At 39.5% G+C, this 26,962-nt stretch overlaps 1 protein-coding gene across 6 annotated transcripts in view; it reads left to right on the forward strand.

Moving 5' to 3' along the window:
- Positions 1-26,913, forward strand: part of evi5b (ecotropic viral integration site 5b) — a 49,215-nt gene extending 22,302 nt beyond the window's left edge. For 2 of the 6 annotated variants that reach the window (XM_007554693.2, XM_007554694.2), the window contains exons 4-20: positions 3,670-3,891; positions 3,987-4,061; positions 4,156-4,281; positions 4,366-4,509; positions 5,210-5,299; positions 5,516-5,613; positions 5,771-5,831; positions 7,317-7,370; positions 8,283-8,315; positions 8,692-8,838; positions 11,406-11,537; positions 11,616-11,756; positions 12,188-12,346; positions 12,611-12,757; positions 12,911-13,006; positions 22,541-22,636; positions 25,979-26,913. In XM_007554693.2, the coding sequence (XP_007554755.1) occupies positions 3,670-3,891; positions 3,987-4,061; positions 4,156-4,281; positions 4,366-4,509; positions 5,210-5,299; positions 5,516-5,613; positions 5,771-5,831; positions 7,317-7,370; positions 8,283-8,315; positions 8,692-8,838; positions 11,406-11,537; positions 11,616-11,756; positions 12,188-12,346; positions 12,611-12,757; positions 12,911-13,006; positions 22,541-22,636; positions 25,979-26,242 (2,085 nt within the window). In that variant the 3' untranslated portion in view covers positions 26,243-26,913. Of the gene's footprint in view, positions 1-3,669; positions 3,892-3,986; positions 4,062-4,155; positions 4,282-4,365; positions 4,510-5,209; positions 5,300-5,515; positions 5,614-5,770; positions 5,832-7,316; positions 7,371-8,282; positions 8,316-8,691; positions 8,839-11,405; positions 11,538-11,615; positions 11,757-12,187; positions 12,347-12,610; positions 12,758-12,910; positions 13,007-22,540; positions 22,637-23,920; positions 24,090-24,319; positions 24,330-25,978 lie in introns of all 6 variants that reach the window. The other 4 variants (XR_001662441.1, XR_001662442.1, XM_016672759.1 and 1 more) reach the window with 4 other exon arrangements.
- Positions 26,914-26,962: the final 49 nt, after the last annotated feature.

Genomic DNA, 26,962 nt, shown 5'->3' on the forward strand with positions numbered 1-26,962 from the left:
TACTGTTCCCCAATATGCTGTAAAGAAAGGAAAAGAACTCGACAACTCCGTCCATATCTCAGCCGTGTGGTCTCTCTTGTGATGCACATGCATTTTTGCTGACATTTACCATCTCACCCTCTGCCAGACACCACAAAAACTCAAACTGTTGCAGTGTTTACTACAGTCATAGATAATTTGTCAGGCTATCTTCGTCCTGGCTGACCCTGCAGTGTTGCCCCTGAACCTGTTATTTCAGTTCCTGACATTTTGATGCTAATTTTAGCGGGCTTGTTTTTACAGTAACTCTCTGCAGCCCTGTGATAATCATGTTCCATGTGACTGTCGGTAGTGCTTTGATTTAAACCCCAGGCCCAAAGTGGTCTTCAGAATAAATGTTGACCAACAATGTTTTATCGGGGCATAGATTTAACATAGCAGGAGAGACTCTAACAGTCTCTGTAGGAGCAGATATTTCTTGTTTTTGTCACTCTGCATATAAATATTGAAGCGACACAAAGATCCACTAATTGTGTTTTTGTAATCCAGTAGATGAAGCAATCAATAAACTGAAATATGACAGGGATATTATTCAGACAGGCTGATTCCTCCTCAGAACTGCAGCTTTCTTCCTCTTGACTTCCAGAAAAATTCAGCGGTCATTGTGTGAAGGAAGGAACTTTGGTTATTCTGAACGTGTCAGCAAAATCTTAACTGTGGTACTGTTAGTAATTTTTTTAACATTTACATTAAATCTACTGCTGTTTAAACGGAAGCCTCTTGAGTAGGCATGAGCTGGTTAAAGGTATTGAGGAATTCCAAGGTTTGAAGCAGATATAGTTTCTAAACTGCAAAACATATTTTAACCTGCCTGCAGGTTAAAGTTTTTATAATGCCAGAGAAAGTTCTAGAGTTACCAGAGTTATTTTCTGGTTTGGCAGAGTGTAGATTAATGCATTGCTGCCCCTTACCTACTAGCCTGGTAAAAGCTAAGAAACTTACTGTACTGGAAATTGCCCATGCTGGAATCACCCATCCTCCACTGCAGAATTAGAGGTTTGGAGCTGAACAAGGCTTTGTTCACTTACTTTGCTAAAAATACATACAGACATTAATTCTAAAACAGTGCAGAAAATCAAATTCATCGTCTGCAATTTCTTCTGTTTGTTGATTGACCCGGTAGAAATTCTACCAGAGGAATCCATGTCAATGGAAGAAAACCCAGACGGATCCCCACTAGGTTACATCTGATGTGGGAAGTGAACAATAGTCACTCCACTTTTGCCAACTTAGCTACTTTGTCATTACATTTTCCGACTTTTCAGACAACAAAATAAACGGTGTCAGTCAAAATAGGAATTGACAGCTCAAGCTTTTTAAAGATTAGTGATTGGTGATTGGCCAGAAAACTGCATGAGATGCGTTCGTTCTCTATTACCTTACCCCAATTGTTACTGCACTTTGTCCATCAGCTAGCTTAAGGAATGCTACAATACGCTTCACAGTGAAGACGTATTTGGAAATATCTAAAATAATAAACCACCTAATATCAACTAGTGTGACTCTGGAAAAGCTGTGTGAAATTGAAAAATTTACCAATCAAACCCAAACAGGAAATGTAAAAGGTAGTATTATTTCACCTCTAATAATCATTGCATTATTTTACAATTAGTTGTTGCTTTTATGTTTTAATTAAAAGCAATTAGGTCATATTATAGATTGTTTTATTGTACTCTCATAAGTTCAGGTTTTAAAATATTGATTATATTTTAGTGCTGCATATTATTTAGTGTGAAGAGAGGGCAGAAAGCAGCTTTTGTTGAACAGTCGACATGAAGCCGCCCCTTATTCCATCACAGAACAAAGCACAGATTGTCTCAAGGGGAGAGGGAACCCCCCTGCTTGAACGCCTGGGTGGGGGGTGGACAGACCTCTGATCCAGATGCACCCTGGGCTCACCAGATGCGCACGCACGCACGCACGCACACACGCGCACGCACACACACACACACACACACACACTTAACCATTATGCGTTGTCATCACTGCAGGAAAGAGCAGCGCTCCCTGTCAGCACAGGAAATTGCTTCATCAACTTGTATCAGCAGTAATATACAGAAACAAATTACTTTAGAGCGCTTCATTGAAAGGATTGGGTTTGGTAGTGGATCCACAGTTACTATGGGATACAGACACAAAGCTAAATCATATGAGCAAACTCTTGGCTTATCGCTGTTATGAGAAACGTCAGCGTTCTTTCTCCATTATCTTACATTAAATTACTCTTCTACAGTTCCCCTTATCTGCATTCACATGTGAAAATGCAGCTCCGAAATGTGTATTTAAAATGAAGCTATTTAAAATGAAGCTAAACTAACAGCAGCTTTTACACGAGTCATGTGTTTCCTGTTGGAAAGATTTGAAAAGTGCACGCCTTAGCCAAATGATCCTCGGCTCTCTTTATTACTACAGTCGGAATAATAAACAGTGCAGCAGGGAAACAAATCCTTGTCAGGGTTCAGAGTGCCCACTGCAGGTGTGGGGTCACTTAGATTCCTCTGAGGGGAGCCGCTTCTTCAGAGAAACGGACTTGGCTCTCTTTGTCAGAAGCAGTCCATTTATTTCAGTGAATTGTTCTCTGTTTCTATATGGAATATTTGTGATTTTTACTAATACAACAATCTTGGTGAAAATCACAAAATAACAGCTGGAGAGATGCAGAGATCAAAAATTTGTGCCTGATTTTCAGTCTCTCTTTTTTTTTTTTTTTTTAAGCTTTAACCTTCAAATACAGAGTATATTCACTAAGATGGGTACAGCTTTCAAACATTTTCTTCTAGCACTATGGCTGAAAAAACAGCCACTAGTGAGGCTAGCTTTGCTAAAACAGCAATTCACTTTAATTCTAAGGTGGCGCCAACTCACAACAAATGTCAACTTAAGATACTTTATTTAAAAAATAATTTCAATTCAATCATACATAAATTATAAAAATGTATCATCAAACAGTACAATAAAGCTCAATTAATTATTCAAAGTAGTTTAAAAAAGAGTAATAGAAGAAAGTGAAGAAAAGTGGTGAGTTTGTCCTCAGCAGCCTAAACCTGGAACTTCATGGCTACAGAAATGGCTCAGGATTACCTTGGTCAGTCTAACAGCTATATCCATGTATATTTCAGAGAATGTAGATTCTTGCCCTTATAGTTCTGTGCTCATATTTTCAACGAATCCTAAGACTCCTAAATGACGACATTTTAGAAAAATATGTAGAATTTATGGAGTTCTAAAAAAAAAGCTATTCCCAAACACCTTGATCCTAAAAGAGCTCAATGTCCAAATGTCCGGAGTAGTGGGGAGGACTTTTAGGAAGTAAGAAACTGTACTGCCATACTCTATTCAGCCTTCATGTTGTCTGCTGAAGATGTCACTCTTACATGTTGAGTGAAACCTCAGACATGTCTCGAAGTCGTAGATCATGAAATTTCTTGTTCTTGTGCTTCCTCTGACTTTATTTTGAACAAATGTACTGATATTAAAAATAGCTTTATGTCGTCTTCCTTCACTAGCAACGTCCACACTGATGACCGTTTGTAGGTTTAGATACGGATACTTTACTGTCCAATAGCCTCAACATCAAAATAAATAAATAAATAAAACATCAGATTTTTCCTTGTTGTTGTCTTCCTGCAGGACCTTGTTAGAAAAGGCATTCCCCACCACTTCCGGGCAATAGTGTGGCAGCTGTTGTGCAACGCCCAGAACATGCCCATCAAAGATCAGTACTCAGAACTTCTAAAGATGACGTCGCCGTGCGAGAAGCTCATACGCAGAGACATCGCTCGCACCTATCCTGAACACGAGTTCTTCAAGGAGGACAGTCTGGGCCAGGAAGTGCTCTTCAACGTCATGAAGGTACACCTGCTTCTCACTCCAACAGCAATTTGAAACATAAAAAACTATTCAGAGAATATCTAATGACTGTTTTTTTTTGGGGGGGGGTCAATTAGGCCTATTCTCTGGTGGACCGCGAGGTTGGCTACTGTCAAGGAAGTGCGTTCATCGTGGGTTTGCTGCTCATGCAGGTAACAGTGCTACTGAAAACATATCCGTAAAATACCTTTGCAGTCGGCAAAGATTCCCGCAGGTGTTAATTAATTTAGTCTCGTTTTGTTCCAGATGCCAGAGGAGGAGGCCTTCTGTGTGTTTGTGAAGCTCATGCAGGACTACAGACTACGAGAGCTCTTCAAGCCCAGCATGGCTGAGCTGGGACTCTGCATGTATCAGTTTGAGAGCATGATCCAGGTAGGCACTTCATCTGGAGTTACAGAGAGAGAACGCTCTGGAGAAATCTGCTGTATGGACTGAATGATTTTTGTGGATTTCCAGGAGCAGCTCCCGGAGCTGCACATGCATTTCCAAGCTCAGAGCTTCCACACCTCCATGTACGCCTCCTCCTGGTTCCTCACCATCTTCCTCACCTCCTACCCCTTACCTGTAGCCACCAGGATTTTCGATATCTTCATGTGTGAGGTTAGTTAAAAGGAGCAGCTACCCACTTTCAATAAGAAATGCTGTTTATTGATGTTAGTCAGTTTACTGACTTTCTTCTATTCTAGAAAAAGTGCTTTTCACAAGACTTAGATTTTTCTCACATTAGACTTAAGACTAACGGAACTTTCAAGACAACTTCAATGAAAAAGCATGTTAAATAAGGTTAATATGAAAAGAAAAGTAACATGTTAATGCCACCTGCTGGACTTACAATGGCAGTGTGGTCTGATTAAGTCCCTTTAAAATAATATTAATATCTGTATTGGTTCAGATATTGGAAAAAATAATTGTACTCTAATTCTATGCTTTGTGCTCTGAGTGATGTCATACTTCAATATTTATTTTACATTATAATTAGAATTTGCGTTATTCTTTCTGAACAGTTTGAAATGTTTAACAAAGGTAGTCAACCTATTGTGAACAAATGAAAGTTGTGCTGTTTTTACATGTTTGACCAATATTGTGAATCTATTGGTGTATTTATGTGTGCTGTACTGGTACAGAGTTATGAAAAAGAAAAACATTTTAAATTAATTCATCTGTTTTTCTGTATCTGATCGGTATCGGCCGATGCTAAACCTCAGATATCCGTATCGGAAGTGAAGTAAAGCAGATCGGCGTGTTACTGGTTCTAAGCACGCTGAGCTTCCCGCTCTGATTCCAGCTGATCTGTCCTCAGGGTTTGGAGATCGTTTTTCGTGTGGGGCTGGCCATCCTGCAGATGAACCAGGCTGAGCTGATCCAGCTCGACATGGAGGGAATGTTACAGGTATACATTGTCACTCTTTACTCAGTTGGCTCAGGTTTCATTGCATTTTGCACTTTGTTTTCTGGAAGGAAGCTCCGCCACACCCAGTTAATGGATACCTGTGTCCTATGTGTGGATATGGCAGCTGTGGGTGGAGTTCTGGGAAGTTAAACAGCAGTTTACCAAACAGCAGGTTGCACAGTTAATCTGCTTCTGTTACTTTTCTTCCCATTTCAGCACTTCCAAAAGGTCATCCCACATCAGTTTGACAGCGGGCCAGATAAGGTCATCCAGGCTGCCTATCAAGTTAAATACAATGCCAAGAAAATGAAGAAGTAAGCCCTGCTTCCTTCTTTTAAACTGAATTCATCTCTTTTATAATCCAATTATATTAGAATATAAAAAAGCTCTATTTATTTCCAAATATCCAGTGCTGTGTTGTCTTAATAGACCAGTCCACTTGATAATATATTTTTGTCTTTTCTTCTACAGGTTAGAGAAGGAATACACTACAATCAAAACAAAGGAGATGGAAGAACAGGTGGAGATAAAGGTGTGTATTTGTAATGCCTCTAATCAGAAATGCATCTGAATACAGTTTTGTTTTTTCATCTGTGTGACTGACAGGTTTTCTCTGAACAGGCGTGTGTAAAATGTTGTTGGTGAACAATCCTTGATATTGCTTCAGTTTTGTTACTTGCCACATAGATCAGACACTATAACTTGACATCAAGTGAGACTGAGGCAGCAGTGGAGTAGAAATAAGAAATACTGCCTCCTGCAGGTGTGAGTTAGTATAGGTTAAGCCCAATGATTTTGAGCGTTTTTTGTGGAAAGTTTGCAATAAACTCACTATGATGCATTAGCATAAAAATGTGGGGATCTTTTGAGTTTTCTTAAATTTCCAGAATCAAAAAACTAGAGAGAGAATAAAGAGGAGCGACTAAAGCAAATGAGTTTGGATTAGCAGTGCTTACCAACAACTGATGGTGACATCCAGGACATGTTACTGTAAAATATCACGTCTACTGACTGGACATCGAGCTGATAGTACCCTGTACCAGCCGTATGTTATTGTTGTCACACTGCAACAATGCATTCAGTCACAGGCCTTTTCAGATTCACAGCCAGACTGACTGCTACTGGAGATCCTTCCTCTTTGAAGATACTTGAATTATATGATTTCTGACATTTGATTTCCCTTTGGAATGAATCAAGTAATTTTAAATTTGATTATGGACTTGTTCATATTTACTGTGTGCTTCATGTGCAGATGTTACATGCTTTCTCCTGTTTTCCCTGCTTTCCTTGTGCCTGCCACACAGCAGCCAATAGTAGCTGTCCTTACTTCCAGACATCAGAAAAGTTGCTTTTGTAGTCATGTGGGACTTCTCCTGACACACAGATACGGGCTTCTGTTCAGCGGTTATGGAAAGCCAGTGATACCAGGATGACCAAAATAACAATCTTCCCCTTTGAAAGCATGTTATCATGCTGCAGAGAATAATGGAACCAGATGGAGAGCCTAAATTAACCCACACAGGAATGTCAACTCAGCAAACTACGAGAAAACACTTGACTTGCAGTTTCATTTTAAAGTGTTTTTTCTGTGTTCTATGACTTTGTGTTTTTATGATGTAAAGCACTTTGAAATGCCTTGTTGCTGAAAGGTGCTATACAAATAAAATTTGATTGATCGCGTGAAAAGTGTTTCCATTAAGCAAATTTACTTTCAAAATGTCAAATTGCACAATTATATGGTCAATGGAAACACACTGAAACACTTTGGTTGTGATGTGATAAAACTGTAATGATAGAGGGACATGAATAGTTTTTAGATGCTGTATCGTCATGACTCAGAACTGAAGAATGTTTGTGTTTATTAGCCTTTTGGAACTACTGACCTGGAAATCATGCAAGAAAATTAATTTATCCACCAAAATGTTGCTGCAACTGTTGCAGCATATTCACTGTTAGAAGTCAGAAGTCTGTTGCTGTGGTTAATGAGTTTATCCTTTGTGTTTATTTTGTTCTTCAGAGATTGCGGACAGAGAACAGGCTCCTGAAACAGAGGATAGACACGCTGGAAAAAGTGAGTTCACCACAGAAACACATACTTCTCCTTTCACTCCAGTTCAGCTCTAATCCATGGTTTTCTCAGACGTCATGCATCCCTCCTAACGATGGAGCCATTTCTCGCACTAACTCGCCTGTCTTACACTTACGGGAAGCTGCCTGCTTTTAGGGTAACTTGTTGAGTTGAAAAGTGGATTTGCTGGTCCATAAAATCAAGTCAAAAGACATTGAATTTCATCTCCAGGTCACCATGGTAACGGTCTCTAAAGCACCGTTATTTTTTCCCTCAACAAAATAAAAATAAAAAATTACGGTGAGCTTCTTCCCAGACGTTGCTGACTGGAGAGACTGCATGTGGCAGATGTGGAATGTGAATGACGCCACTTGGTGTTGGCGGGGGCTGGACGCACTGCATGCTGGGTAACCGGCATGTTGTCAGACTGAGCTCTGCTGCTGCACCATGCATGAGGTCTGGTGTGGATAACGGGAGCGTCTGCTGGGCTGCTGCTTCAGCACTGAGCTCCGGGCGAGGCGTTTTGACTTTTTAAACTCGTAACTAACCAAAGCCTTTAAGAAAAAGAAGAGAAAAAAAACTTGGATGAGTCGTTTCTGCTCACTTAAACAGACCTGTACCTGCTTACTGTAGATTTTCTAGCTTTCTTCCCTGTCGGCTTTAACCACGTCCAAAGCTTTTTATTTGCAGAACCACTAATTTCCTCACTTTGTCACCAGCTTAAGCTCCACCACTTTTTTTCGCCGCACCTGCAATGTTCCTTTTCTTCCTGATGGTTCAGTTACTAAACAACGGAGGGAAAATGAACATTGCATTTCTTCTTTGAAGCAATCAGTTGTTCTTTTGTGTGCTTTAACTGTCCTTTGGATTGTCTCTTTCTCTCCCTCTGTCTCTGTTGATATTTCTGTTTTGTAGGAAAGTGCTTCCTTGGCAGATAGATTGATTCAGGTATATTCCTTTATTTTTCTATCCATCTCAGTCCTTCCCTTGTCTTTCCTTCTTCCTGTTTTTCACTGCATGCTTACTTTAGCTAAATCCTAGACCAATCAGAATCTGATGAACTCTAATGAATAAAGAACTACATCACATGGCAGCTGATAACATTGTTTATCCAGTGCATGAAACTCATTATGGCATGTCGGACAAAATGAAAGGATCACAGCTGAGCACAGCTAAGGATTAATGTAAATCACAGTTGCCAGCGTTCAAACAAGCATGAAAAACCCATTCCCACCTCTTGTCTGATTCGCCCACCCATTCCACCTTTTCCGTTTCACTTCCTGTCATGCTCATCCCACCCCTCCTCGGTTGCTTATGTCCAAAGGGACAAGTGACTCGAGCCCAAGAGGCAGAGGAGAACTACCTGGTCAAGCGGGAGCTGGCCACGGTCAAACAGCAGAGCGAGGAGGCCACTGCTCAGCTGGAGCGGGCCAGGAAAACCATCAGGCAGCTCCAGCAGCAGCCACTAGCGGTAAGCAGGGGAACGGAGAAACCTCGCATGGCAGGACACCGCCGCACGCCGTCTGTAGCGTTAGAGGTGGCGTACAGCTCAGATCTGGGTGTGAGGTTTGGGTTTAAGCTTTCAGATAACTGCTTTTTTCCTTCTTATTTTTTTTTTTCTTTTTTTTTTTTTCTTTTAAAGATGAACGTGGTTTGGAAACAACTAGAGGTTCAGATAACAGTATTTTTGGCATGACCAAAAGTCTAGAGAAGAGACCTTCATACATGTTCTGCACACACTTATCATTCATCATAAGTTCTGTAAAAAACACAAATTATTTAGTAGTTCATGGAGTTTTTCATCCTGATGATGTTTCTTAATGTAACTTGTCTATTGCTGTAATTTCCTGACTATTGAACACACCTGAATAAACAGCTCTGGAAAAAAATTAAGAGGCCACTTAAAATGATCAGTTTCTCTGACTTTACTCTGTATAGTGTATAGGTATATTTGAGTAAAATGAACATTGTTCTTTTATTCTATGAACTACTGACATCTCTCTGAAATGACAAGTAAAGATATAGTATTTATTTGCAGAAAATGAGAAATGGTCAAAATGACGAAAAAGATGCATTGATCCAGAACTCAAATGAAACAAAGAAAACAAGTTCATATTCATTTAGAAACAAAAATATTAATGTTTTAACTCAAGAAGAGTTCAGAAACCAATATCTACTGGAATAACCAGGAGGTTTTCAATGTAATTCAGTGCTTTGTTTCCAGAGCTGTACACCACACCCATTGACTTTGGGGGAGGAGGGGGGAAGAGTACATGTCTATAGGTACAAAGGAGTATTAGAGCCAGGCTAAGAAAAAAATAAAATAAATCTACAAGAAAAAAAGTCCTAATAATATCAGAATTAAGTTGTATGACAAAAAATGGTTATATAACAAGAATAAAGTTGTATTTATACAAGAAAAAAGCTTTGATATTAGGATAATGAAGAAGTAATTGTATGATAACGCCAACACAAAACTAATTAATTCAGAAATATTGAGCATCTTGTTAAGTTAGAATGTAGTATTGGTTATACAAATAGAAAATACTTTATCTTTTAACACATCAGATTCAAATTATTGCCAGTAGAAGGACTTTGAAATGAGTGTTTATTTTTAAGAATGAATCACAGACTTCACAACCTGTACGTCACATCTTGATAACTATCAAAGCTTTGCTCTCAGTAAAATGACTTTTTTCTTGTAACTTTATGACTTTCTTCTTGTAAGACTATGTCTTTATCCTACTAACAATATGACATTGTTCTCTTAATTTCTAAAACAAAGAACTTTTCATCTGTCATAAGGTCGCAGATGTAACATGAGATATTAATCTTTTGATAAAATACATACCGGTAAATTCTTATTCAGCGCTTGTACCACTGAATAAGAATAAGAATACAGTAACCTACCAAGGAAAGTCATGAGGACATTTTGTTCTTGAACATGTGTTTTTCTGCTTCATTACAGCAATCCAATTTTTCAAAACCAAAACTTGGTGGCTTTTAGTCCAGAAATTACGGTAAACCTAATCGCTTAACGCTCATTCAGAAACTTTGATTCGGCTGCTTGAGTTGCCTCTTTACCCCCCAAAAAACATCTTTATCTAAATTTAGCATATAATACTAAATAAAAGTATTCAAACTTTTTCACAATTTTGTCACATTACAACTCTGAATTTTAATAGATATAGGGGGGATTTTATATGACACACCAAGAAAAGTGACCTAAGCAAAATACATGGTTTTCTTCCATTCTTTCTTTCTTTTGCAAATAAAAATCTTAAAAGTGTGGTGTGCATTTGTATTTAATCTGACATCACTAAATAGAATTCAATGCAGTCAATTGCCTTCATAATTTGACTAACTAGTAAGCAGAGTCCTCCTGTGTGTAATTTATTTTTAATATAAACCCACTGAGAAACATGGTGATGGTGGCATTATGCTATGGGGATCCTTTTTTCCCCCCAGTAAAACACAATTTGGTCAGAGTAAAAGTATGGATTCAGTTGATTTTTATTTGTAAAAGAGTTTAAATCACTTTGCAAATGTTGAAGTCTTTGGGTTGGTCTGCCTCAGAAAATCACCCCACAGGGTTTATCTCTCCTCATGTTGCTCATTGGTTCCAGATAGCAACCTGTTTTGCAGTGCAAGAAGCCGGGTGGTTACACACAGGTCTACACACACCTGTCACCGTTTACGGTGTGTGTTCATGAATGTGTGTGTAGCTGGGTGATTTCACACGTAGCCCCTCCCTCTCAGAATCTTCTCTGTGCATATCTGGTGGGCTAAAATTGTTAATTATTCATGTTTGGATTCCACATAGTAATGTGACGCGCTACACTGTTTTACATAATTTGCTGCCTTGTTTAACAGTGAATGGACATGAATTAATGATGTGATGTGAGAGGAGAAACACTGAAGAGGCATGGAGATGGATTTTACTGACTGTTTATTTTTGGGGGGCAGTGCATGATGATGTTTCATGTGTGAGCATGAATGTCTCTGTGCGTTCTGACTGTCGTTCTGTGTCGGTTGCAGAAGGGACCGCCTCGGTTCTCAGAGGAGTCTGTCCTGCAGCTGGAGAAGGAGCTGGTCCAGGCCCGGCTGAAAGAGGCCGAGTCCCAGTGTGCGCTCAAAGAAATGCAAGACAAGATCCTCGATATGGAGAAGGTCAGTGGCTGTGGGTGCACACGTACCTATTTGTTACATAGCTCACGACCCCCTGGTTCCATCTGTATCTTTCTGCAGAGGAACTCGTCACTACCAGATGACACTAATGTGGCGCGACTCCAAGAGGAGCTGATAGGGGTGAAGCTGAGGGAAGCAGAGGCTCTGACTGGACTGAAGGAGCTGAGGCAGCAAGTCAGAGACCTGGAAGAACACTGGCAGGTGAGCAGCTGGAGCAGCAGGACAGTTGGGCATAAATCACACCGGGACTGTACAATGTCCAAAATTCAAAAAGCTGCAAATTTACCAAGTGAGTGATTGATGGATGGAAATGTAAGCTGTGTTCCACAGCCAAATGTGCTTAGTTTAAGAAAGTGTTCCTGTGCACTCTAGGACAGTCTGAGATACAACACCTTTCCAGGTCTGGATAATTATGATGTTGTTTGGGAAAAAAAAAATTATATTTCCAGATGTTATTCCCAATACCACCCGCTTTTCGCCTCCCACTTTCCTACTCTTATTTCCTGTTTAAAGAATGTGGACAGAAATGAACAGAGAGCTCTGGAAGCATAGGTCTGGAGGAGTAGCTCATTTTGTGTAGGAACCCTGACTTGGTGTTGATGAAAGAGTCTGATTGTGAGCCATCTCCTCAGCGCCACCTGGCACGCACCGCAAGTCGCTGGAAGGACAGCCCCAAGAAGAACACGCTGAGTGAGCTGCAGGACGAGCTGATGAGCGTGAGGCTGAGAGAAGCTGAGGTCCAGGCAGAGCTGAGAGAAACTCGACAGAGGCTGCTGGAGATGGAGACTCAGGTCAGCGCTCACATTGTTCTGTAATCAAGCTTTTTATCCTTTTTTTTCTACTCTTTTTTCATCTAATCTAAGCTAAATGTAATGACTAAAAACAACCGTATTACGGGACATTTTCAAAAGCCACATTCTGTAATGTTATACTTTCGCCTTAAGAGGGCAGCAGATTTCTTTTTCACCTGCATTTTTGCCAGCCAGAATTACTCAAATGCCTGTTTGATACAAAAACATTTATCTGTAAAAAATCTTTTTCTGCTGCTTCTCCAGAATCAGATTCACAGCAATCAGCTGCGACGGGCCGAACAGGAGAGCCGCTGTCTGCAGGAGCGCGTGCAGACGCTGACCACCCAGAACAAGGATCTAAATGTGCAGCTACAAGAGATCAAGCGGAGGCAAGCTGAGATTGAATGCAAGGTACAAACAGCCTGCTGCAGTGTTTTTAGCACCACCTCTGCAGGGGCAAGCTACCACAGCTCAGTTGTGGTGCAAGCTGTGAAGTTCAACTTGTGAACTTGATGAAAAAACAAGTGTTTAAACTGAAGCGCTGATGTCTTTTTTTTTTTGCAGAGTAAGGAAGAAGTAATGGCTGTGAGGTTGAGGGAAGCTGACAACATCGCTGCCATGGCAGAGCTCCAGCAACAGATCTCTGAGCTGGAGATTCAGGTAAAGTCCCAGCTCTGCAGCAAGCATTGGATTTCCTCAACTCCCTCACAAACCACATCACACATATCTCATCATTCTCAGCCACAGAGGGAAATTTCTCTCATCGTGAAATATATGGGCGTCAAAGCAAATTTGTAGTTTATTTTAATTCAAAAGAGGAAGTGAAGTTAAGCACATAGCTATTTCTTAATATGACAGATATTTGATGCTGTGGTTTTTTACTTATTCTTTGATTTGAAATACACAAAGATCTGATTGGGAAGGGAGAGGGAGTTAAAAGTGTTAGAATTTTATATTCATCTGGAAAATTTACCTGATATGGTATTTGTTCTTTGTTACCATAGAGACGCAGTTAACAGACATCGTCTGATAAGCTTTCACCTAGTTTCAGCAGAAACATGGTGGGGAGACGATTTACCAACTAATGTGTCCCACACAGCATCTCACAAAAGTTTTCACACCCCTAGAAGGTTTTTCAGTTTGAGTCATGATGTAACCACAAACCTTCAATGTATTTTATTTGAAATTTCTTTGACACACCAAAATAAATTAGCATCTGATTGGATAATGGAAAGAACAGATTCATGGCTTTATAAATCTTTTACAATAAATATCTGAAAAATGGACGATATATCGGCACCAACATCGGTATCGTCATTTTTTTAACCTCAGTCCCATAAAAAAAAAAAAAAACTGGGCAAATATTAACAACAGATATTTATTTCCATCTTGTTTCCGTTTGTTTCTGGAGGGACGGTGGAGCATGTTTGGTTATGTAGTTTCTGTTTGGTCATGTGACTGACGGTGGCACAGCAAAGGACTGTGGGGAGTTTAATTGAAGCAGAGAAGCAATGGTGAAGTCAGTGTGGTCTTTTTACTCCCAATGGGGTGGAGAGAATAGTAAAATATCACATAAATAATATCAGTAAATATTAAGTTTTCACCCATAACAGCAGTATTCATATTAGAGATGCACTAATCTGATATTATCTGCATCAGCCCCAATATTGAAAGGCATCAGTGACAGCAAACTTAACTGATGTTGTTTTTCCATGTTTGGCTAAGATTCTGAAGCCATTGGTGTCTATATATCAGTGACGTGCGGTCAGGGTAGGCAGGTGAGGCAGATATATGGACTGATTTTCAACAATTAAACTAAAAAGGAAAAGGGTTTTTTTTGTCACCAACTGTGTGTGTATCGTGGTTTGTGTGAGGAGGAGCGATCAGAAACGGCAGAGAACAGACTCAAGGTGAGGCAGGCAGTTCTCTTGCCTCATGGCAGGGGGCGCTCATGATCCGAGATATTGTGACTGCACAACTGCAGAGTAAGACACAGTGAGCTAGCCATGGAGCTAGCCAAACAATAAATAAGCAAAGTACAGCGATATATTTGTTTTCTCCTCTCTTCCAATGTCAACATGAAAGACTACATTTCTACACTTAAACAGTTTTCTAAAGTGGATTTTCAATTGAAGCAGGAGATAATAACTAAAGGAAGACCAACACCAGAGCTGATAGTTTTACTTCGAGACAATTTGATGATTCTTAAATGGAATAGAAAAGACATGCTGAGGATAGACTTGGCTTTGGATGAACAGATATGCTTATAAATGAGATGTTAACTCTATAATTCTCAAGATAAAACTATATTTAACTGAAGTGAACACACTTAAAACTGTGTCCTTTATAAACAAATGTCAAAAGGCAGGTGAGAAGGACCCAGTATTTATCCCCAAACATGCGTGAGATGCTGCATAACAAGACTGACCACAATAAACACGTCAACACACATCCGTTGTGACCAGCTCTCCGTCCAGAAGCCGTGAACAGAGATTGGGATCTAAAGTCCAAACCTGATTAAGGTTCTACGTGTTTGTGTGCTCAACATTTTACAACCCATGGCGATTTTGTTGCGTTACTTTTGTGGAGCGTGGCAGCAAATTATGTGTAAACAAGTTTTAGTGAGAGGAAGTCGGTTCTTTTCTGTGTTCTTAAAATGCACTGGGCTGTGTGTATTTCTGTCGCAGCTTTCTGCTCTGACTTCCCCACCATCAGGCCTTCAAAGGCTCGCAGCTATAGAGCATCCTCACAAGTCTTGCAGCATTACATTTGCATGGGTTCACTTTAACAGTTTGATTGAAACTCGTACAGTTTGTGATTTTCTGTAATGTTCGGTGTGCATTTTAGGCGACATGGCCTCACTGGGAGTTCTTTGCAAACAGAAAGGATACATAATATTTTTCCCCAAGTTCATGAAAAGGTTCTTTTTGGTTAGTCACAAATGAGTAAGCGTCTGTCACTACTTTTCTTGGCATTTAGCCCACATGTAGCCTCCTTATGTGCTTGAAATTCTGAAGGATTTTAGTAAAATGACAACTTGTTAAACTTGAGTCAACATTTTTTATCAGTGGAAATGATCTCTGTTGAGAATCAGATGTAATTCCAGAAGACGAGTGTGTAGTAAAGAAGTGGTGCTTTTCTTCCAGTTAGCATTGAAACAGGCATGTTTGTGACTTTAGTTAGCATTAGCTAGCAGTGTTTTTTGGTAGAAAATAAATTCAAAAACCTAATACTCCAACTACTGTTGCTGAAGATCTGCTGGCTGAAAGAACACAATTTCCTGACTTAAAAATAAAAGTCAATCAATACAGGATTTTCTGCTGCTGGCTGATTGTCTGAATATCTTTAATATCTTCACCTGTACACTGGGTGCAGAAGTACATTTTTGTCAAATATTTCTAATAATGTCTTTGAATTAAAATTACACACCAGATATTCCTAACAATACAAGTAATCCACAGTTACAAAGAAATTAAAGCAAATTACTCCACAAATGAAGTTATTGGTAAATATAAAAAGGCATAAGAAATAAGCATTAAACACTACGGAATTAATTTAATAATAATAATAATAACGAAAGCCATTTGTTGCATGCCCTGCTCAGGTGTTTCCATATAAACTATAAATCTGGAGGATTTTTATTTTATTTTATTTTATTTATTTATTTATTTATTTATTTATTTATTTTTTGCCTACTCTGACCTTTAGTTCTTTCCATTCATTTTCAGTTGAATAAAAGCCAGGTGAGAGATGAGTTTTACTTTTTCTCCTGAGCCAGTCAAGAGTTTCCTTGTGTGTTTGGAAAACACACATTCACCACTTTGTCTGCAGAGTGTTATCAAGAACATTTCTCCATCTGTCTGTTATCCCACACGATTATTTTCCTACCTGGAAACTTCAGTCCGGTCCTGGTGTTTGTGCAGAACCATTCTTCCTCCAGACATGGTGCATCTTCATTGACATCCAAAGAGTTCAGACCTGGCTTAATCACACCACAGAATATTCTCCCAGTGTTCAAAGTTATTCAGTAATTTTTTTATAAAAACACTTCATCAGGCTTTTTCTTCAACAGTAGAGTCTTGTGCATTAAACATGCTTAGAGCTTTATTTGTCTTTTTTGTAGAAAAAAATCCTACCTTCCACTTTCTGGTTTTCGTGAAAATCTCTCTGTGTGCTCTTTGGCTCTTGAACAACTCTTCTCATTATTTTACTGACTCCTGCTTCCTGTGAATGTTCTGGCGGTGTTCATATGTAATGTACCACTGAGTTGGGCTCAGATTTCCAACAAAATGCCTTTTTGCAATGGAAGAGCTCAGACCTGCCTGGGTCCAAACCAGGGTTCACCCTCTTAGCATCAGCTCTTATGACCCAGTTCAAAGCTGAATTAAAAAAAAAAAGTAACTATATTTATAGAAATTTCTGTTTCCGAAAGGAGAAACGAAGAATTAAAATGCTAAATAAACATGAGTCACACTGTTCTAGAATGAATCCTATACATTCTGCTATCTGAATGCAACATCTGCAATATATTGAGTTATACATTTGTGATTAGCAGTACACAATACTTTTTTAAAAGTCCAAGTCCTTTCACACAGTTGGTTCTAATGTGCTAGATGAATGTGAGATTTCTGAAAATACGTCATGAGTTAGTGTGTCAAATGCTTTTAAGTTTACAAACCACAGCACAGCTCCAGCCCCTTCAGTGAGGACCTGTTCAGTGAAGAAGCAAGTGGCAGTTTCTGTTGAATAAAGAAGACGAACACACATCAGCTGCTCCAGAATTAAAAATATGCAAACCTCTCACTTGCTTAGAGAAGATGGCTCTAGTAATGCACAAATTAATTAGATGTGCAATTGGCCCTGAGAAGATAGTGTTATGTTTTTTCAGAAAATCAGTATTTAAAAGAAAATGATCTTTTGAGTGCTTTCACATACCTGAACTCTTTGGCTTCCCTTGTATCTGATAAATAATATGCAACTTTTGAACTCAACTCTTTGGTTATACAGTTTATTAAACCTTTCTGAATAACCATGTCTGAATGTAAATAACTTTTAAGTGGCAGGTCCCTTTTCTTCATGAGCTTTAACTTTTAGTGCATTTTTCTCTCTTTTTTAAGAGATTAATCTATTGATGGAGGCATTTAAGTTTGCTTCAGTTTGTTAGGCCCGAGCAGCTAAGCGCTACGAAGGCCTATTGAAATTATGCGCTTTATTTTGTTTACTTCCCATCTTTTTCATAAAAGCCTGCAGTGTGGCAGTCAGTGGCAGTTTTGGAGTGTGTTGTGCTGCAGACAGGAGTCTAGTTTTGGTTTCAGTTCTGTTCTTTGTGACCACATTAATTTCATCTGATTACCTCCCTTTCTTCTAAATCTTTGCTCCAGTTTGCTCTTTGAGAAGCGTGAAGCTTCTGATAAGTTGTTTTTCTGAAAGCCTGTTACGTCATCGCTGCACTGAGGAGAACTGCAGCAGCACTGCTGCCAGATAATTCTTCCTGTTTCTATTTAGCAACATGTGCTGATCGTGTTTTTGTGGAAATTGTGTGTAAATGTTTTTGGTGACTTTTTTCTGTTATCTATAGGCACCCCTTACTGAATTATGTTTGTACTTGGGTTCATTTTATTGCTTATTCATTAATATTTCGATTTTCAAGGTCATCAAACAGCTTTTAATGAAATGCTGAACTAGCCTGACCCAGTGTGACCCCAAAACTAAAATCTGGTTTTGCCAACTTTAACATCAATGTTTACATTATCTGCCAATGAGCCTTTTACAAAGCTATCAAAAGGCTGAGGCCCTTTTCTGTGTAGAAATGTTTCAATTCAGCCAAATTAAAGGATTTTCAAATATTAATGGCCTATCTAAGGCAAATTTAATTCATTTTATTCATATTAAACTTTGGACTTTTTACTTTAGCCATTCAGAATCAGATCACTGTCTTGTTGCACACCCCAAGTAATCATTAACTTAAGGTCCTGAACTGATGGTCAGACATTATCTTGGAGGATTTTTTCTGCTACAGTGCAGCAAATAAACGCGGTCCATCACACCATGTTAGACTGCTGTGAGGATGATCTTTATCCAACTTTATGGTGTCAGTCAGATTTATTCATAGCACAATTTTAGCAACAAGGGAGTTCAAAGTGCTTCACATGATAAAACACAATACACCTGTTTATGAAACGTTATACATTTTGCATGTCATCATCAAAATCAAGAATAATCAAATGTATATCAAATATTTTGATCAATGTTTCAGTTGTTTTTAATCAAAAGCAACTCTAAACAGGTGTGGTTTTAGCCTTGATTTAAAGGAACTCAGAGTTTCAGCTGTTTTGCAGTTTTCTGGAAGTTTGTTCCAGATTAGTGGACCATAAAAACAGAATGCTGCTTCTCCATGTTTGGTTCTGGTTCTGGGGATGCAGAGCAAACCAGAACCAGACTGTATCTCAGGCATTATCTAAGTAATTTCTTCATTTTATACATCAGACAGTAATGACATTTAAATGTGGCTTTACATCAAAGTATGAGTTTCAGAAAATGTGGTTGATCACAATTAATTCCTGATCTTACTAGGCAGGCAATTGGTATCTTTTTTTTTTCTCAGTGTTTTTTTGGCTTAGGCAGTCTTTATTTAAGAGTAGTTAGACAGGCAAGTGGGTAATGAGAGAGGGGGAAGACATGCAGCAAAGGTCATCAGGCCCAGAATCAAATCTGCGACGGGCGTGTCGAGGACTAAGGCCTCCTTATATGGGTCGTGCTCTACCCCCCGCGCCACCACAGCACCTTAGCTTTTCTTAAAATAAATCTTATAAATAAATACATTTGAATAAATCCTCTTTTAAAAACAGTGTTTTGCATTCACTTAGATTATTTTTGTGTACTCTTGAAATTGTTTTTCAAAAACTGTGACTGCAGCAAAAACAGATAGTTTTTCACATCTATGAAAAACTATCATAGATGTTTTTCATAGATGAAAAACATTTATGGTCCACCATAAAATAAATGGTGGACCAACCATTTATTTTATAAATGGTTGGTCCACCAATCGTTTTAGCCTTTCAGCTAGCGCTACGTAGCATTTATTTCAGGCTACCTTTCCGCTACAGGCTAGAGTTAGGGGTACTTTTTAAAATACCTATTGAGTTTCACACCACTTTGATTATGTGATAAGGTGAAAACAGTTCTGACGAAGAAGAGCTTTTTAAAAAAATCCAGGTGTGCATACATGCTTGTGCTTAGATGTTTTTTCTCTTTTAAGCTAGAAATACAAGCTATTTATAAGTGTGACTTCAACAAAAGAAAGCCTCCCCCTCATCTTCTCCTCAGGCGAACACACAATCACACCGTGTGGTCTGAGGTTTGGTTACTAAGTGATGGAGCACAAACACCCAACACAGAAAACTCACTCCCGCCCTCATACTTTGCAGAATCTACGTAATGAACTCTTAGCGGAGTGTGTCAATAACACGAACAAGCCTTTTAACTTTATTTACACCTCGGTCCTTCTCTATTTTATAAACAGAAACTAGAAATCAGATGATACTTGTTGGTTTAGTGGTTTTTTTCCCCTCTGTACTCAGCAGGGATTTAAATCAGTGTGGCAGTTTTGGCTTCTTGGTCTGTGGTTTGGTTACCTCCTCTTTAAGTTGTGGGGAGCAAAAATGGTTTTAATCTAAAGGGAATTGAGACAAAAAAAAGAAGTTTGCTTTCTTACCAGGAAGCAAACTTCCTGATAAGGAATCAGTTCGGTTTTCACGTGAATGATTAGGTTAGGATCAGAGGGCGGGTTTGTTCAGTCCAAACGGTCCTGCAGGAACAACTCCAAAGAGACGGAGATGGTGGCGAGTGTGGTCAACGAAACCTGGATGCCTGATTTCAGTTTAAAGTCGTACAACTCCTTTTCTCTGGCAGCCATGGCCTCTGCACGCCACAAGCCTCACTGTCTTCTGGTCTGATAGGAAGTGGTTTCTCATCTTGAAGCAGAGACTCTACCAAAGGTGGCATGCATGGTTTATTTTGAGGTTTCTATGACATGCTCAGAGATTTGTGCAGCAATGTCTTAAGACGTTTTGCTGATGCGCCGAATGCATCTGCATCGATCCTGCAGCTATTGTTGTTTTAAGTTGAACTGCGGATCGAAGACGGAAAGTTCACTCTCAGCAAAACAGAGTGATGCATTTCAGCCCCACACACTGCAAAGTTTCACACATTCCCTCTAAAATGTCTTTGTGCACATTCAGAATAACCTAAACACAACGGTGGAAGAAAACTTGTCAGAATGTCCACAGTGAGCTGATTGGAAACGCGCAAATAAAATTAGATGGGATTTCAGAAGAAATTCTAAGTTGTGATTTAGTTATTTGGTAGATATTTCTGTCTTCACGCAGGATGTGATGTTGACAGGATGTTTAGTTCAGTCCAGGGTTGCAAGCCAGCCGAAGCGAAGTTCATTTTAGAAGCGAAGTGGCGCACAGTTTAATTTGTAGTCTTGAAATGGGAGGACGGGAGGAGAGTGTTTTTGGAGACGCCCGGCCTCGGCCCCGCACCTGCTGATGCACACAGCTGAACAGGAGGAAGTCTCATTAACGGCCTGCCGTTTTTGTTGCAGTGTTTTGGAGACACTAAACCTCAAAAACAACTGATTCTTGGAACAAAACTCACTTGTTTAGACAAAAGCGAGCCTACGGGGACCTGCAGGCCTGAGCCCCAACTCACCACAGGAGCAGAGAATCCTGTCTGTATTTTGGGGTGTCCCCCCACCGCTCTTTAATATTTTAGCTCCAAGCTGCTACTAGAGGATTTTCCTACCAACAGCCATCACCATCTATAATAACTGCTAGAAGAATTTGAATTAATGTGAATTACTATGAGCTACAACAAAATTTAATTTCCCTTTGGGATCAGTAAAGTATTTTTTGAATTTGAATTTGCTTTCAAACTAAAAGTGGACTGAATGTTAAGGTTTGAAGCAGCTTGGCCCCGTTGGCTGCAGGTGTCTTAGTGAGGAAGGTAAACATTACATGCGCTGTTTAACCGTCGGGGCCGACACTTGGCCTCATCCCCAGGGCCTCAGGAGGAAATCAAGCTCAAGTGGCAGCGTTTGCCGTTGTGCCCGGACATCTGTGACTTTGGTTACCCGCCACACAAGCCTGCACTTCTTTATGCCTCAGAATGTTAGTCAAGCATGCAGAATTAAATCTCTCACAATCAGAAATTAATCTATTAACCGCATGATAAATTCAAATCGGCTCAATCATTTCCATTCTGATAATTGATATTTTTATAAAGGCCTCTTTTGTTTTCAGTCTTCATTATCCATTTTGTTTATGGTTTTAATTTCAGCTTTCTTTATTGTTTTTGGTGGTTGAGTTTTAATGTGTCTTCCAATTTTAAGTTGGTGTGGGTGATACAATACTACAGTACTACAATATTTTGTTGTAATACTGTGATAATGGTAACCGTGACAATATGAACCATTTCTTATTTTTCATGCATCTCTCTGCCTGTGACTGTATGACACAGCTGTCAACCCCACAAACACAAATGGTGCATTTGAAAAACATCCATTTATAATTCACTTCTTTAGGACACCAGTCACATTTATGTGATTTGTATCACTAAACTGCACACAGTAACTGCACTTAATCATGTTTTCAAATGTATTGATGCACTCCTTGAACAAACAATGGAGGGAATAGTACAACTAACAAACTCAACAGTATGGACAGTTTGGTTTTTTTTAGACGTCATTTAATTTGAGTGTATCGTGACGACAATAAATCCAAATTCTTATCAAGATAACTAATTTATCGTGATAAAAGATAAGCAATGCGATAAATGTCCACTCCTAGTTTTAAGTGGTGTTTACAAATTAAAGTTTGTTCGTCTTTGACAGGGAGAACTTAAGTTTTAATGGATGTTTTTCAGATGCAGTACTTGTGTTGGTGGGGTTAACTGCAGTATCACACAGTCGCAATATTATCCCGTTATCAACTGGAAAATGGTCACAAGACGACAATATTATCGTTTATCGATGAGACAGTTTATTGTCCAGCAAGATGTGTTATCGTCACAATGTGATGTAGACTCTCCCTCTGTCCCTGTGTAGAGACTCTTCATTTCTTCAAGTGGTTGTTTTTACACACGATACTTCACTTTGATCAGTTGTTAGTGTAACATCTCCTCTCTCAACAGAAAGAAGAAGGGAAGGTCCAAGGGCAGCTGAACCACACGGACTCCAGCCAGTACATCAGAGACCTCAAAGACCAGATATCTGAGCTGAAACAAGAGGTAAGGCTGCTTCTCACAAGCGCCACGTGCAGCCATGATCAGGTGGAGTGTTGATGCCAGCTCTTTGATCTTACACTTCACGTTTCTTTCCATTTTTCTGTAAGCTGGTTTACAGGTTAGTAGAAGTGTTAACTACACCCAGAGACTTCCTGTGTGGGATCCGCACTGCACACCTCTGACAGACACAGACCTGCCCCACAAGTTTCCATGTTCACTCTGAAGCACTAGAACGAACGCAGCACGCAACAGAATGTTAAAGTTCTGAAGCTCATTTATAATGCCTTACAAAAGTATTCATACCTCTGGACCTTGTTCACATTTCCTCACAGACCCTGAAGTGTGTTACTGAGATCTTTGTGACAGACGCAGTAAAAACGGTGCATAATTCTGAATTGAAATAAAAACAACACATAAAATACTATAAATTCAGCCCCTTTATTGAGAATATATACACGAAAGTGATCAACAGCAGGAACATGGGGAAAAGGGAGAGGAGCTTGATTTTCTTTTTCTTTTTTTAACATGACATTATGTCTCATACCATAATGTCACAATAGTGACAGTTTTAACAAATATGTAAAAACCATATTTTTATAAAAGTGCAGTTTTTCAGACTGAGCAGGTTAAGTAGTACTAACTACAGTACGTTATCCACCAATGTGTTTTTCTACCTGTGGAACACACCCTGCGTTCTGTGAGCTTTTACACACATGGAGAACTTCACACCTCCACAGGGAGCGTTCCTGAAAGTTTCACTCTGGGACCTGGTGTGGCAGACCCCGATCACTTTAGGCGTGGAAACGATCGGCTGGATTTCACTGATAACCGTCTGCGTGGAAACGGGGCCTAACTCTACACTTATCCTCAATTGGTTTCTGGCCTGGACTTGGACTAGGCCGTTCAAACTTGTGTTGTAGATCTCAACAACTTCCCCAGAAGACTTGGCTGCTTCTCTGATTAATGTCATTAACTGCCCTTGTTATAGTTAGATATTTATGAATCGGGTGTTTTTCCTGAAGGCAGGTGATTTTATTTACTAGTTCAGATTCTTATTCGTGAAACTTTCTTGACAACCATGCAGTGGTTTTATTCCGGTCATGAACTGCTGAATCCTAGGCTATATGCTAAAATTCTGTGAAAGGAACTGAAGTTTGTGGCTGCAGCAGTCAACAAAAGTGAAAAATTGTAGACGTAATAACCATGAATTGTAAATTTACATAAGACGTCACTGCTGATGAATTCATCTTTCATGTGAAAAGTGAAAATGCTTTCTTTTCTCCTCAGTCCATCTGCAGTCTGTCTGTATTCTCCGCTCAGTCTAGAGTTTCTTCAAGACTGAGGTGACTGAGCTGAGAAAGCGAGTCATTTCCCCTCCCACCCTCGTCTTGCTTTCCTAGCAGCGACCTGCTAGGAATCTCGTCAACTTTCACGTCTGCGTTGAACAAATCTGAAAGTACGTCGTCTCAGGAACAAACCCCCCCCCCCTCTCTTTCTCTCTTTTTTTTAATTTAATTAAAAACCTGCATCTTAATTCTGGAAATTTTGACTGTAGTCAACCACATCACAACTTCCTCTGCGCGCCACAGCAGCTGCTGCTGACGTAGGCTTGTTTTCTGTGCTGCGTTTGGCCTGCAGGGCTCTGAATGCATTTTTTCTCCTACATGTCTGTCTGTTGCATGGCAGGCTGGCCCAGGTGAGTGGTTCCAGTGGTTTTGTCATGTGACCCACAGCTGACCTTCATCTCCCTGAGTCACTGTGAAGCTGTTGGGAGTTGGAGACGGTCCAGAATGCTTCAGCAACTCGGAGTATCTGGAGCTTTAATGTCTGATGTAAACCATGAAGCAAACGCTCCTTTCTGTGTTTCATGTGTGAATAAAACACATGAATGTCATTTTATTTTTATTTTTAAAAAAAACAGCTGCTTTTCTAAACTTACAAAACAAAACAAAACAAAGCATGATGGGCCATCTCCCACACAGCCATTTGTCTCACATCAATAAAGTTGTGTCTCCTGGCAGAGTTCACCCAGTTACTGTGATTTGTTTTAGGAGTTCTTACATTTTGCATCCATATTACATTTTAAATTTGTTGAGTAAAATAATAGAAAAAATAAATCTAAATGCAGTTATGATCAGAATTAATTAGTTCTCCTTTTGAAGTAATTAATAACTCTTCATATTTCCATTGAAATGACTGTAATAAAAACTGTTTATACTCATATTGCTTCCAACAGAACAAAGACGAAATGTCCACAAAGTTTAATTAGTAGAATTTATTGATGTGCTGAATTGTAACAAGAAAACTGAACTTAATAAGCAGAAGTCTTGCATGGCTAATTGCTTAGTTTCTGTATTTAAAATAATGCAAAAATAGATCAAATATAATTGAATTCAGTTTGTGGTTGATCCATATTTGTGTGTTTTCACAGTGTAGATGTCGGAAAATCAACTATAAAGTCGAACTTTAGCATCCTGTTCTTGGTTTTATGAATTACTGAAGTCATTTGTTGCGTCATCAGAAAACACTGCCTGAAGAATGACTAAAATAATTTATTAATTAATATTGCATTCATCCAAAAGAGTGAATGTGAGCATCTGACCCACACTGTACTGATTCCCTGTAAAGTCAGATCTGAACTCAGTCTGAATCGGTTCTGTTGGCATGGATACAGAACTGATTCAGGTTATCATTTTTCTTTCTTTTTTAAGGGGCAGTATTATGTAAAATGCAGAATATCTTTTTGAGATTTACTTTATGTTATTCCCTCATCAAAATCATACCTGGAGTGTTGCTTTCTTTCATACACATTTGAAATCCTTTCATCTCCATGGCAACCATTCAGCTGTGCAAAACACCTGGATGAACCTAGCTCCACCTTTGAGGATGAAGCACCTTCCCCACTCAGCTCCTTCAGACTAGCCAGCAGCAATTAGCAAACACCTGGTGGAACTGCTGAGCTCATTATAGGAGCTTCTTCTCACTGCTGGTAAAAACATTTTAAATGGTTAATAGAGGAGCCATGTTGTGATGACTTCCTGAAGGCGGAGTTTCAGAAAGAGCAGGAGTTTCTTAAAGAGACAGAGGCCCAATTTCCATTAAAAAGTACATTTTCTTTTAAGCCATATTTGATGTATATAGCATTTTTAGAACAACTAAAATGAACAGTTACTTAATTGTGCTATAAAATAGCACTGTAAAATAAATAATACTGTCCCTTTAAGTGTTTCATCCATCAAGTTGTTGAAGGTCACCATGTCTCAGTATTTCTGCTTCTATGTGTATGTTGATCCAGTCCTTGACGTCTCTAAACCCATTAACGTTTGTCTGTTGATCTTCTACTAGATTTGCTGCTTGAAAGGACAGAAGGGCTTGGTCAGCCAGCCCACCTTTGATGGCATCCACATCGTCAATCACTACATAGGGGTCGGCGAGTCCTACCAGTCCTCCGACGACGATGGTGCCAAGGACCCCGACCTGCAGAGCCTCCAGCCGAGGAGCGGCGGGCGCATCAGGCTGCGGGCCAAGCTGGAGGACACAGACAGTGACGAGGAGGACGGTGACGCCCTGCGGCTCTCCGTGCCTCAGAGCAAATCCACCACAGTGTGAGCGCAGGGCCTGGATCCAGAGTTCTGAATTTCAAAAAGCAAATCCGTCATTTCATATCTTATGAATCATGCCACTGTTTTTTTTTTGTTTTGTTTTGTTTTGTTTTTTGTTTTGTTTTGTTTTTTTGTTCCTGGGCACCACTTACAAAGCCGGGGTCAATCTGAACCTCAGCAGAGATTCAAACAGAATCAAACTCTACAAGGTGGAGGGTAGGGGGGGCTGAGGGCCGGGGACCAGGGGCTGCCCTCCTGTACGTACAACACACAGGCAGACTGTGCAATAGAACATTTATCCCAAACTCCACACTTCATCCAGCATGCTTTTATATTTTTTAAGGATTTTATAAACAACTTACTTTAAAGCTGTCGCTACTGTTATTTCCATCACGCAGGGGCAGAACTCTACTTGTGTATGTGTGTGTGTTGTGTGTGTGTGTGTGTGTGTGTGTGTATATATAGCTTGGATGGTGTTGGTCAGAGCCTGGTATCAAAGCTGCTTCTATCAGCCAACACTGACCCAATCAAGGCCTTTAGCTTATGTCCTGCACCAGGCCCTCAGCAAACCAAATGTACATATGTAAATGTTTTTGGATTTTTTTTCCTTATTCATTTTGAACTTGAAAACCATGTTTAATATTGCATATCTGATGTTTAGATATGTTGTATGAATAATAAAGAAGGGACTAAATATATATATATATATATATATATATATATATAT

The sequence above is a fragment of the Poecilia formosa genome, unplaced genomic scaffold (assembly GCF_000485575.1).
Source record: "Poecilia formosa unplaced genomic scaffold, Poecilia_formosa-5.1.2 Scaffold65, whole genome shotgun sequence".
Classification (NCBI taxonomy): Eukaryota; Metazoa; Chordata; class Actinopteri; order Cyprinodontiformes; family Poeciliidae; genus Poecilia; species Poecilia formosa.